The 14,249-nt window shown below is 44.9% G+C and overlaps 1 protein-coding gene across 5 annotated transcripts in view; it reads right to left on the reverse strand.

Moving 5' to 3' along the window:
- The window catches only part of Cdca7l (cell division cycle associated 7 like), a 33,862-nt gene extending 20,455 nt beyond the window's left edge, over window positions 1-13,407 (reverse strand). The window contains exon 1 of one of the 5 annotated variants that reach the window (XM_052184828.1): window positions 13,148-13,407. In XM_052184828.1, coding sequence (XP_052040788.1) covers window positions 13,148-13,171 — 24 coding nt within the window. In that variant the 5' untranslated portion in view covers window positions 13,172-13,407. The remainder of the gene's footprint in view (window positions 1-13,147) is intronic. The other 4 variants (XM_052184827.1, XM_052184826.1, XM_052184830.1 and 1 more) reach the window with 4 other exon arrangements.
- Between the last annotated feature and the right edge of the window lie 842 nt (window positions 13,408-14,249).

Consider the following 14,249-nt stretch of genomic DNA (forward strand, 5'->3'; position numbering starts at 1 on the left):
GGACTGAGCCCAGAGGGCCTACCCGATAGGACTGTGCTCCACCACCGAGCTACGTGCCCAGCCTCAACCAGGGTGGATGGAGAAATACAAATGGAGCCACTGTGTATCTGCTGAAAACTAACAATAAAGAAACAAGAAGAGCTACTTGTCACACACAGGGTGTGGTCAGACAGACAGATAGAAACCCTGTCTAACAAAAATGCCGTATTTGGGGGAAAAACTATCCTTCAAAGATGAATGGAAACTAACATGTATTTTCAAGTATATCAAATTTGAATTAGTTCACTGTCACTAGTATTAGCAACCAGAACTCATTAAAGATCAAATCCTTTATACTGAAAGAAAAGTAACAGTGACTCACAGTCATGCAAAAAACCACACGGCACTTAGGAAAGATAGAAACGCATGCAGGTATTATTGTAATCTGGTTCTAACTGGTTTTATTACCTATAGAGTTAGAAAACTTATGACTCTATAATAAGAAGGTCATTTATAATGTCGATAACACAGGCTAAAGAATGGAAAGTCACTGGGCAGATTTTATAAATGATGTTATTATTAAACTATTGCAATATAGGACGTTATCTATAGTGGTCAGCACCACATTAAACATCTATAGAAAGCACTTTAGTGTGAACAGATTAAAAATGGGTCATCATCAAGAAATCAACACAAAGAAAGCAGGAATGAAGGAAAGATGCAAAGGCTGTAAGGAGCCAAGGGTGCTATGCACATCCACAATCCAGCACTCATGCAGGGTGAGCCTGGGCTATATGGTGAGAACTCCATCTCAAGAAGTAAGAAACACAGAGAGCAAAAATGAAAAACACACACACGCGGGGCCTGGTAGTATGTCCACAGTCTCAGCTGCTCCAGAGGCTACAGTCAGAAGATCTCAAGTCCTATACACTATCGAGTAAGACTGGGGCTAGCCTGGGTTACTTAACAAGACCCTTTCTCAAAATAAAAAAAAGGGGGGGGGGAGGGCTGGTGATACTGTTCAGTAGCAGAACACTTAGCTAGTATGCTGCTTTGAGGCCTGGCTTTAAGCGCCAGCCCAGCAAAATGGGTTTTTTGGTGGTGTTGTTTTCTTAGTGTAATGATACAACTAAATGCGAATTAGAAGACTCAGACACAAACACGTTGAAAGTAAAAGACAGAAAAGGTTAAGAGAGGGAGTGCCTACAGTCAGACAAAATAGATATAATACACAAAGCTTGTGGGGATAGTGTTAACAATGTAAAATTTCAATACATGCGCCAAAATAAAAGCTCCAAAACAGGAAACTAACACTGAGTGCAAAAGGAAGGAACAGTTCCCCTGGTGAGAGATATGGAAGTAGTCTTCAAGACCTCACCTTCAACAAGGATGGAATAGTACACAGCCCAGAAGAAAACAGAGGGACTGAACAACAATAAATCTAACAGAAGACAGAGATGCCCAAGTCAAAGGCAGATATTTTTCTCAAGTTTACACATAAAATTATCCACTATCCAGACTGGACCTATTAGTAAGTGTGATGCGTTTTAAATAGCTAACACCATACAAACTGTCTTTTCTGGTTAGTAGGATTAAAGTGGGAATCAGAAGCAGGAAACAGGTATACAAAAAATCACATATTCTCCAAAGCAGCCAATGAGGCAGAGAAGAGAGCACAAGAGACAATAGGAAATACAAGCTGAACACCTCATCTCAAAAATCCGAAACCTGAAATACTTCAAATTCAAACTCTGTTGAGTGCCCCATGGTGTCACAAATGGAAAAGTATCATGTAATTACATGATAGTTTTATGAATAAATGAAATCGTTTAAAACTTTGAAGAAAATTACATTCTGCCTATATGCAGAAGGCACATACAAGACACTTCAGTTTTGTATTCTGAACACAAGTTCCAAGACAAAAATATCTTATCACATACGAGCAAGTAAATACCCAATGAAATCAATGCTTTTGGCCTGAAGCATTTTGGGTAAGCAGTACTCATCCTGTGCCTTGAAACACGCACACCCCTAATCCATGCACACAGCAAAATTCTGTGCGATCAGGGACAGGCACAGCTGTAAATGCGCAAACTAAAAGGAAGATCATTAACTCCACACATTAATAAACCAAGAAAACCCACAACGACGTAGACTCAAAGCCAACAGAAGGAACTATTAAAGATTACAGCTGTGATGAGATAAGAGACCAAATCACAACAGAGAGTAAGAGAGAAAACAAAGTTGGTTTTTCAAATACTAACAACATGAGCAAGCCTTCTGGTGCTTTTCAGACTTGAGAACACAGAGAAATCTCCAAGTACTGAATAGGGAAATAAAAGTGGGGATAATTATATTAAGTTTACAGAGGTTTTAAAAACAAAGAATTCAGGAGACCTCCAGGTGATGGCATGCTCACACAGATGGAACGGATACATTTCTGGTAACATCCGCCTACCTAGACTGAATTATAAAGAAAGTGAAGATTTGAGTAGGCAGTATTGAATCAGTGACCCTAACGGTCCCCAGAAATAATGTCAGATGTTGGCAGTTTCAGCAGTGAACTCTGTAAAATACTTAATGATCAACCCCAGCCTTCAAACTCTCCCAAAGAAACTGAGGGGGAAAGAATGTCCCCTGACTCCTCCTAGGAGGCTGCTGCCCAGTACCTAAGTCACATAAAGACTGGTCAAGAGTCCTAAACAATACCCTCCAGACACCTTCACACACCCCAACACCTTCACATATACAACGGCAGCAAACTGTATCGGCAACACTGCAAGCGAGGTGGGTTGCTGCAATGCAAAATGGCTAACATACAAAATTTAAGTGCATTATTCTGAAACCAAGGGGGAAGAGACCATTACAGCTAATGCAAAAGAGGCACCAGAAAAAACTCAGTGCCCTTTCTTGGAAAAAACAAAAACAAAAATAAAAGTCAATGATAATAGAGGGGGCTGAATCAACACATTGAAACCCACTCAAGGTAAGTAAACCACTCAAAGGTAAGTAAAAAAAAAAGTCATTTATTTCTTAAGGAATGTCAGAGAATAAGCTAAGCACAGCTCCCTGCACCTCTTCAACATCATCTTGAAAACTCATAAGCAATCAGACAAGAAAAAGAGAGAAATAAAGGGTATCTGGGTGGGAATGGAGGAAGGAAGAAACATCTGTTAGGATGCAGCCTGTGTGTGTGTGTGTGTGTGTGTGTAGAGCATTTCTGCAGAGTCCACAGAAGAGCAGCCAGTACTAGCAGATACACTGTGTAACATTCCAGGACATAAAGTCAAAGAGTAATTAATACTTCTGTGTTTCTGCCACTAACAGTCAACGGTCTGATGAGGAAATTACAAAACAATTCCACTTACAAAGGCATAAAAGACAGACGTAAGCAACAAGGCAGAAGTCTTACATATACCCCAGGTACAAAACATATCTTAACACTTGGGAGAGGCACAGGAAATACCTGTCGGTGATCAGAAACAGCATCCCCAAGAACCCTGCTCTGGTCAAAGCTACCTGCAGATTTCACACAAAGCCCATCAATATTTGTGGCAAAAATAGAAAAGTCCCACTTAAAAGGTCCTGTGAGCCGGACGGTGGTGGCGCACACCTGTAATCCCAGCACTCTGGGAGGCAGAGGCAGGCGGATTTCTGAGTTCGAGGCCAGTCTGGTCTACAGAGTGAGTTCCAGGACAGCCAGAGCTATACAGAGAAATCCTGTCTCGAAAAAACCAAATCCAAAAAAAAAAAGGTACTGTGAAATTCCCTTTCCTAACTTCAGCCCATACTGCAATGTTCCTGAAGTCCAGCAGATGGCGCTCACATGGACTGAGACCGATGGGAAATTAAGCAGAGACACCCTACCACTTACTGTCAGGAAGGACGTTCCTACACAATGAACCACCTATAGAAGGTAATTCAACATAGATTTTAAAAAACAAAACAAAACAAATAAATATGAGCTACCCCTATGAGGCTCTTAGGAAAAACCAGAGGATTAATGACACAAGAAAGTAGACTTTACTACAATGAAAAGTTCTTGCTTGTTGCCTGGTGCTGAAGATTGACCCATGGCCTTTGGAATGGCAGGAACTCTACAACTGACCTATATAAAAACCTTCTGTGCACACTTTGGTAGCATATATACTAAAAAAATAAATAACCTTTTCCTTTTACAAAAGACAAGTCCTAAACGGTGAAAAGGCAGCCTACATAGAAATTCTATGATCTGATAGGTAACACCCAGAAGCAGAGGACTCAGAGTGATCCCCTATAGAGATGGACATGCGAACCATTGTATTAAAGAGGTCTCTAATGCCAGCATTCAGGAGGCAGAGGCGGGCAGCCTGAGTTTGAACCCTGTCCAGTTTATGAGTTTCAAGCCAATACTATACAGTGAGAGCCTTTCTCAAAAAAAAAAAAAAAAAAGAAAGAAAGAAAGAAAGAAAAAAAGAAAGAAAGAAAGGAAGGAAAAAGAAAAGAAAAAAGAAAAGGAGAAAAAGAAAGAAAAAGCCTTACACAAGTATCACACGTATAAACATTACCCCAAGTGAAATATTCCAGTTGCAACAGGAAAATACTGAATGATCCCACTTCACTACGTACCCAGAATAGTCAAATACCTGAGAAACTAGGAGAGACGCGCTGGGGCCTAGAGGCACTGGAGGCACAGAGCTTCAGCTTAGAATGCCAGAAGATTCAAATTCAGGAGAAAGCTGGTATTTTAAAACAACTTAAGTGTTCTTAATTATGTGCTTATGGAGCGTATTCAAAATGGTTAAGTAGGAGTTGGGGAGATGGATCAGTCAGTGGAAGCAGGAGGATGCCTGGCACTTCCTGGGCAACCAGTCTAGACATGAGTGAGCTTGGTGAGACTGTAGAAACAGGATAGAGATTAAGCACACCAGATGTCAACGGTTAGCCTCAAGCACACAGACACACACACACACACACACACACATGCATGCATACATACATATGCCACATGCACACATGCACCCCTGATGCACATTTGTAAGCCCTGGAAGTTTAGAACACACAGCTAGAGTATGGAGTGTTCAAAGACAGCCTCAACCACACAGTGAGTTCAAAGCCAGCATGAACTATATAGCAAGAGCCTGCCTTGAGAAAACAGATTGGCATAGTTTATTTTAATTCTGTGTATTTTACCAGTGTCTTTCTTTTTTTTTTTTAAAAAAAGGAAGTTTTATCAGGGGACAGCTCACACAGGCACCTTACAGACTCTGTGGGCTATCTGACAGCAGTGAGCTGGAATCCTGGCAGATAACCCAGGAAGCAACCAAACCAACCACTTGGGAAGTGCTGGCTTAATTCCTGTGCCAGGGAGTTCGGCAGCCAGGACGGGAAGCACATCCACAGACTCTGAGTCTGGATTACCAACCCAGACAGCTGCTCTCAGTGATTTCATTAACTTGCTACTGGCATCTGAACAGAGCAAATGACTTGTTTCTGTGGGATACTGTTGCAGGTTAACAGGACTTCAATCTGAACTCCAACCACTCAGTAATGGGAGCAACCGCCTCACCGCTATCAACACATCCATCAGAAAACACACATGCTCTCATAGGCCATCCTGACCCCAGGTGTCAACCACAGAGCTAATCGGAAGCCTATCACTGAAAAACATCAGAATATCAAACACACTCACACCTCTACCAGAGGCTTACAATAAAAATGGTTTCTCATTCATCACCAGCCAGCCAGAGGCTCTGTCACAGGCCCCTCCAACACCAGATCACCTAACAAAGCCTGCATATGCCAGGGCAGAGGGATGAGGTACCATGATCACAATATGGCATTTAAAAAATCCCACCTACAGGGATACATGATGCTTCATCTCATAGTTCACTAGCAGAGGCAAAGTAAATATCCTTTGCCTGTTTCAAAGAGCCAGCAAAGCAGAATCCTGTTTACCCAGAAGGAAAGAACCCTAAACACTAGAGTTGAGACCTGGTGCCTTCCACACTGGAACTTAAAGGCTGGTATTTTGGAAATACAAGGCACTGTACACATGTGAGCCAGCCAGCCTGCCAGCATCTGTTTATTAAGCATCTACTACGTACTGGGAAATGTGTTGAGATATGAAAAATACAAAGAAGTCATGTTGGAATATGGCCCAAGAATGCAGTCATGTGAGAACTCTGGGAGCTTGTGAGAAAAACCCCAAGAAAACAAGATAAGAGTCTTGCAACCTGAGTTTCTTCGAAACACAGAACTGTTCCCGGGATGTGATTCTGTGCTTCTCCTAGGAGTGCCGGATAGGAGTGAATTTACTTCAGCTGTTTTCATGACTATGGCTCTATATAGTTTTTGTTTGTTTTGTGCTTGTCCTGGTGATTGAACACTTTACTCACGCGATTTCTCTTAACTCTCTGAGTATAAACTGTTCTGAATAAAGCTGGCTATTTATTGCACGAGACTTTAGTACACCTCATTTACAGGCCCCGCCCTCCTAGGTTCAAGCAGCCAACAAGAACAGTAAACAGGGTCATACTTATCAGGGTGAGAGACCATCGTTAAGATGATGTTCATGTGGCCTGATACGTGGAAATTAGGCCTAGAAGTCCCAGAGAAGGTGGCATGAGGATCAGGAAGACTCCTATTATAAGCAGCAATCTGGTCTGTATCCACTGCTGCCTACACCCTCACCAGAGTCTGCAGAGGGATCACAGTCTTTGTCCCAGGCCCACTGAGGGAACAACATAGGCCGGTTCTTCCAGCTGCTGGGCTGTAGAAAGCCATTCGGAGGGAATCTCAAGACACCCTTACACCCTACTAAGAACAATACCACTAAACAAAATGAGCCCAGTCATCTCTGGAGTAGCATGCAGGCGGCTGACTCCACTAGGCTCTTGGCATTGTGCCTGAATGAATGGTAACCACTCAGTTCAAGGAAAGGTCAATAGGACACAGACCCTCTCTCGCTAAGTGCCTGCAGCAGTGTGTGAACAGGAGCCAGTTCTACAGTCAGGTGAAAGGCTTTGCCTAGAGGAAGAGGGAAATTAAGAGGTCTTGTGTAAGAGCAGCAAAATGCTGGATGGGGCTCCAGGGCTTCTAACTACCTTGCTTTAAAACAACAACAAAGACAAGCAAATTAAAAAAACAAAAGCCCACCTTCCTGAAAGGGAAAATGTCTGGGTCAGTTGCCAGGAGGAAAAAAAAAGAGAGAATAACATTATTAAATATATTAAACACACATTATTTCTTCTTAATTCTCCCTTTTAAGCCAAAATAAGAACACTAGACATTTTGCACTAAATATCCTAAGGGATTTCAGGATCAGGAAAAGTCTGGTTTCCTCTCTATTTCATGTCCTTTGGTTGAGAAGTTTCCAGGAAAAGCAAAATGTGAAGAAGGGAAATGGGATTGAACTATATTTTTTTTCCTTTTTTTTTTTAAGAGGTGGGGAGCGTGTTAGAGAGGAATTACTGGTCCTTCTCCCTCAGTTTCTCCACTTCTAGTATTGCAGGCAATCCACACTGCCATGTCCTACCAAGCTGTCTTTTCCTATTTCAGGGTTTACTGCCAATGATATCAGAATTTTACACACAGCCAGGATACAACAGGAAGAACTTATTCCTAGAAATGTACTTTCAAATTAAAAATTACACACACACGCACATGCACATGCACACATGCACGCACACACTCAAGCACACATTTCCTGGGATAAACTGCAAAATACACAAAGCTTTGAAAGTGAAACCTGGAGGTTTAGGAGAAAGCTTCAATGTGAGGACTGACACCCTGAAGCCTCTGGGCCAGGCATGAACTGGAACTACATTAGTTCAACAGAAAAACCTAAGGTTGCTAGGAATAACCAACCAGCCACAACCCACCCAGCCACTCACATATCCAACCAGCCACAACCCACCCAGCCACTCACATCTCCAACCAGCCACAACCCACCCAGCCACTCACATATCCAACCAGCCATAAGCCACCTAGCCACTCACATATCCAACCAGCCACAACCCACCCAGCCACTCACATATCCAACCAGCCATAACCCACCCAGCCATTCACATATCCAACCAGCCACAACCCACCCAGCCACCCACATATCCAACCAGCCACAACCCTCACCATTCACTTTCATCAGCCCTGAACCATCTTTTTCTTTTCACTTTGACAAATACTCAGCTCGTGCTTTGGGCGAGCCCCTCCGCCCACTAGCCACATGAGCTGGATTGTGGGGTTACCAGTCACTACCCTAGAGATAACTTTGGGGCCCTCATAATAGTGGCTGGATATCTCCAGCAGGGGCTGAGACCACTTCAAAATTTAGGTCAACAGACCCAACATGCAAGGTATTCTCCAGACGGCCCTGTGTCCTCTCGAAGGAAAGGCTTCCAGTTACAGGGTAGGACAAACATACTGCCTCTCAGGATGGCCTAGGGAAACCATTCTTGGAGAAAACTGATATAATCTGCAGGGACCACAATTCCAGGGACTTCATTCCCACACCTGGCAACCCCAGCTGGCCAAAGTGCAGGCCTCAGGGACTCTGACTATTTGTTAAAGTTAATTGAAGCAACTCACAACCAAAAGGTGAATATTGTTACATGAATCTTGGTGAGGTTTCCCAGACTGCACCCACTCATTACAAATAGCACAGAAATATCTGATTTCCAATTTCTTCGAAACCTCTTTATAAAAATGGGCTAAATTTTATGTTTGTCATCTAGATATCCAACTTAAAGGAAAAAAGTACATTTAAAAAAAAAGCTGTAAGGAAGATTTTTTTATTGAAAGAAGCAACATCTGGATCACTTGGCAGCCTCTCCTAACACTGTAGTCCACCTGCGCGAAATGGTTAGATCTCTAGGACAATTAACCACTTATTCCCCCACTCAACATGTTACCAGAGGCTCTTTATTTCTGGATAGCATGAGCCACTACCACAGCACAGTTTTCATGAGCCTTGGATGTTCAGCAAAAACTGCTGTCCTTCAGCAGACAGAGGACAATGCCTGCCCCATTAAAACCAGTGGTGCCAGGAGCTAAAGGTTCCTACAGAATGAGAATCAGGCACATCCATACCATCACTTAGTTGACTCATGTGGTTTCTCTAATACCAATTTCCTGGTACGCATGGAATTTGGAGGAACAACAAATGGGGTCATCACATGTTGCATGAGAGTTGGTTCCTTGGGACATACGATATGCATGCACATCTAATCACCCAAAAAACATTTAACACAACATTTAAATGAGACATGAACACAAACCACAAGGCACACACAGTACCAATTCGGAAACATGAATTGCAAAGTTTCTTTAATAAAGATGTTTTGTTGTTGTTAGCAGAAAATACATAAAATACACATGTAATACCACATATATCCAGCCTTTGAAACTAAAGGCCTCTTGGCTCTTCAGAAACCCAGGACTGATGGTTCTAAAGAAAGAAGCAGAGTTAAAATATCAATCAGATGACTATGGCTTCCCTGAGAGGAAGAACACTGGATGGAAACTCCAGAAATGAGGTCCAGAGAATAGGGTGGGCAGAGCTCAGGACCCTCAGGATACACTTCATTTACTGTTCCACAGACACCATGTAAAATCTATGCCAATGTTCCCATGTAAAAGTGGTATGGATCATGTGTTCCCTAACTGATTTTGATAAAGTATAACCTAGTCCCCCCCCCCCACCCCCTACCAAAAAGGAAATCAGACAGACAAGCTGCTCAAAACTGTCAGAGCTCACACCGGTCCGTTCCCTGACAGCACCAAGCTCTGGTCCAGGTCTGAGGAAATCCACACCGTCCCTCACGGTCACTTTACGTTGTTACCACATCCGTGCATCCTTGACCCGTGTCTTGGTGTTACATTAGCCTGTCCTTGACCCAGGTGATAGACACTACAACATAAACAAAGACTTCTAGCCTGCTCACATCACAGTAAGTTCATCCTGGCCCCGACAGCAAGGGCCAGACAGTGGTTCTGGAGACACAATCCCAGCTGGTGGAACCAACCGACTTTACGGAACTGCAGGGAGAAATTAATCTCCCACTTTAGGGACCCGGCACAGTTTGTCTCAGAAAAGAAAGAGACTGAAGGACAGCCCTGAGGAGCTCCTCTGGGCTGCAGCAACAGGAGACCAGGTCCAGGGACTTGGTAATAGAGACGGCAGGGAAAACAGTATCCTGGTGTTTAATCTTCTAATATAAACAATGCCTGATACATAAACTTATAACAAATGGTCCAACGGCTATGAAGAAGAACAGGTGGGAAGTATCTACTGCAGACACAATGCAAGTTTTTGCAGTGAGGTGCAAAGGCTTCTAGCATCCACTACCATGGAAGACAATCTTTTCTGAGGGCTAACCTCGGCCATTTACTCACCTCCACTCAGTTTCAAACATTCCCAGACACTACATCTTTATAAAGAAAAGGAAAATTAAAAATCCTACTAATTCTTATCAATCCCCACCAAACCCAGATATTGGAAACAAAACCCCTGAAGGGCTAAGGAGTAAAGGGGAACTCTCCAGAGCCATGGGACTTTAATGTGCAGGGAAGGTTCAGTGCTAACAGCCGCAAGGTAGTTTTCGTTAATGCACTCTAACGCAGAAAAAGCTGGCTTAACTGGAACTGACTCCCGGCTTTCTGTCACCATCAAATCAAATCCCTGTGATAACATCTATTATTGTGTGCACTTCTTAGAATTCTTCCCCGCTATGCATGGGTCAGGCTTACGAAAAAAGGATGAGCAACAACTGGTCTATTAAATACAGGACAATTCCAGACAGTCGGGGCTACGTAGAGAGACCCTGCATAAATAAAAATAAAGTAATAAATAAATAAATAAAAGGACTGTTAAATAAACCCCTGGGGATGGAGATCATGGTCAGAGGACATCAAATCCAACCCACACCTGGCAGAAAAGCAGACTTGAAAGTGACTTGGAATGCATGTGGGTGTCTCCCTGGCTCAGGTACTGCTTAGAAACCTCCTCCTATGTTGCTGCTGCTTTGCAGGAACATCCATGCTTTCCAAAGGGTGGAGTTGTATTTACTGCTTGGGGGAGGGGAGGGGAGGGGAGAGGGGAGGGGGAGAGGGGAGGGGAGGGGGAGGGGGAGGGGAGGGGGGAGGGGAGGGGAGGGGAGGGGAGGGGAGGGGAGGGGAGGGGAAGGGAGGAGAGGAGAGGAGAGGGTGCTGCCTGCTGGCCTGCTGGGCCCTGTCACTGCGGGTGTGCAGTGAAGCTGCCTCAGGTGTCCATTACTCTGCTACTCAGAAGGCTGGGGACTGGAAGAGGCAGAACTTAGCATCTCTCTGTCCATAGTGCCCTCATGTGCACTCACCTGCCACCCAGAGGACCACTCACAGACCATTTCAATGAAGATGACTGTAATCTGCTCCCTTTTAAATTATGATGAGCTTACAAACGGAAATATTTTCGGAAGAAAAATAATTATCATCTTAATTTGTGCTACCAATTAAGAGGTCTTTACAGGTGTGTAGGTGTGTGTGTGATCATCTTATGCATAGTGATCTGCCCTAATTGGTGTATAATGGGTAGGATGCAATTTGTGGATTACCCACACACACTGAAGAGTTTACTATTTCAGAACTACCAAAAGCAAGCCTCATACTTTAACAATAAAGTGTTCACTTGCAGTTACACAGTTTGAGACATCCCAAATCTTCAAATACGAGAATACAGGGATCAAAGTTGCAAAGGACTTTCCAGTAAAATGACAGGTTTTAGAAATCACACAGTAAGTTACATTTGAAATTTGAAAGCTCCTGTCTCTTTCCACCAGGATGGAGCTGTAGCCCAGTCTGCAGACTCTGCCTAGATGCTGGAGGCCCAGGGTTCACCCCCTAGCACCTCATCAACCAGGCATCCAAGCGCAGGAAGAACCCTGACACTAATCTGCTATACAGAAATTGGAGATGACACTGGGATAAATGAGACTGTCTTGAAAAACAAAATAATTTTGCTTTTCCTTTCCATTTTCTTACTTCCTGGAGAAGCACAGGCTAGCCACATGCAAAAGCAAAACAAAAACAAGAGCCCTAAAACCTGAGTTTGGCTCAGTACTGTTTTTCTTCTCTCCCTTCACTGGAGAAACCTTTCAAAATACTTTCTCACAAAACTCCACTTTCAGAAAGACATTCTCAGCAGTCACTAAATGGACAAAGTGGCTACTGGTGGGTAGGCAGCTGCTAGTTCTTTCATTTGCCAGCACCAAGGTAGTGCCAGGCCTGGGCAGGCCAGGTCTGGTAAAGCCTGGGCGCTGCTCCACCAGGCTCAGAGCCTACAGGTAGACTACTGGGGTGAACACCAGTGGGAGGTGCGGCAGAAGCACTTCAAGAAAGGCTACATTCATGTAAAACACCCCGCACCCCACGCGTTGGGCGCGGGCCATTCCTTCTCTTTTCAAAGTTTTTCTTTGTTCATTTTTAAAAATGATTTGCTTACCACTACATAAAAAATGTGTGTGCCCGTTTAGGTGTCTTGTGATTGTCGTTTTTTACAGAGAGATATTTTAAAGTAGAGAAAAACCCTGAAACTGTAAACTTAACAGAAATCACAATCCGGCATGCAATGACCCTTGGAAGATTTGTTCTCAAGTGTTAGTAAAGTTTCAAAACTTAAATTGGGCCCATAATGCATAATGGGTTTGCCCTTTACGTAAGACTTGCAGTCTTAAAGCTGTCTGTTAACTTGGCCTAAAGATGTTTATTACCATTTGCCCCAAGTAGTAAATTTATGAAAGTTCTAGAATAAACCCCACAGCAACTCTATTACCAAATTGGAATAGTGTGAGTCTCGAATTTTCCTTTTTCTTTTCTTTTTAACTGTTTTTTTCTTAATCTTCCTGATTTCTGGTGCCAGTTCTGGCGAAGAAGGGGGTTGAGGGGAGACTGCACGCTGCCCTCCCACGCGCGCCCCTCCCCCAGGTCTCCCAGCGCTGCGCTCCCGCCCAGCAGCTCTAGAATAGGCATCCCCACCTGAGCTGGGGCTGCAGGGGCCAAACCTGCAGACCCGGGGTGGTACCGCAGGGAGCCACCCGCACATCTACAGGACCTAAGTTCCCAGCACCCGGACCACCGCGTGGACCCGCAGGGCAGGGCAGGGCAGGGAGGGGCGTGCTGAAAGCAGCCGGGGACCAGGGCTGGGAGAAACCCTCACCTGGGAGCGCGTGGCCAGCTCCATCTTCCCTGCTGGGCTCACTTCCCTGCACCCTGCACGCGGCCACCCGGGCTGGCGCGGCCCCGAGCACGCAGCGCGCGGAGTTTGCCGTGGACCAGCGCACTGAGTACAGACGGGGGGACAGCGCGGCTCGGTGAGCGCTGAGAAACCTCGCACGGCCACCGGCCACGCACCCGCACCCGGGCCTCGCCACCTGAGGTCCTAGTCTCACGGCCGGAGCGGGAGCGCGCAAAGGGGGCGCGCGACCGGCACTGGCCGGCGGGTTTGGTTGCGCGGGCTTCCCCCCACCGCGCAGGTCCACGGTGGAGCCGTCCGCTCCGGTTCGCGCGGGAGACTCAAGCTGGGACTGCACGCGCCTCTGGGTTCCCGGTACCTGGCCCGCTCAAACCTTGCGGAGCCAACCTCCGTGTCCTCATGACCTGAGTGTTTGGCAAAAGCCATGGAGCTGCCTTTGCTTTGTTGTTGGGGAGGGGCGTGGTCTGTGCGCCTCCAAAACAGTCTAACCCTGGGTAGAGGGCGACGCAGCACCCTGCACCACACACACTTGCAAACAAGGCCTCCATGCTCCTAGCCAGGGCTCCCCAGTAGTGCTTAGCTGCTAGTCACTAGCACCTACTCACTGTGGAAATGCTGGGTTAGGTCTGCTGACTCAGGAATAAACAAAAACCCCGTGTCTACTAAATTAGACTTTATGGGCTGGGAGCCATTACCCCCAGGATAATATGAATAACTGTAGTGATAGCGCAAGTCTCATGATGATGATAATTATGCCACCATCACTAATTTGACAGATAATTGAAATGATTAGCAACCTAATTCCTACCACTGATTAAAAATGATAAATCTAATAATGAAAGTACATGGACCTGTTAACTTGGAACAAGTTAGACACCATGGTGTGGGGGCAGGGAGAGGAGTGGTAGTCTAATGGGAGGGGGCATCAAAGACTTAGAGCTCAAATTAGAAGCCTGAAGCATTTAAGGAGTGGAGACAGTGGGAGGCCTAAAGCAAGCCTGAGTTGCTGAAAAATGAGAAAGGTTTAGCACAGGATGGGGTCATGAGGTGATACAGCAACAGCCAC

This window comes from Apodemus sylvaticus, chromosome 6 (genome assembly GCF_947179515.1).
Source record: "Apodemus sylvaticus chromosome 6, mApoSyl1.1, whole genome shotgun sequence".
Taxonomy (NCBI): Eukaryota; Metazoa; Chordata; class Mammalia; order Rodentia; family Muridae; genus Apodemus; species Apodemus sylvaticus.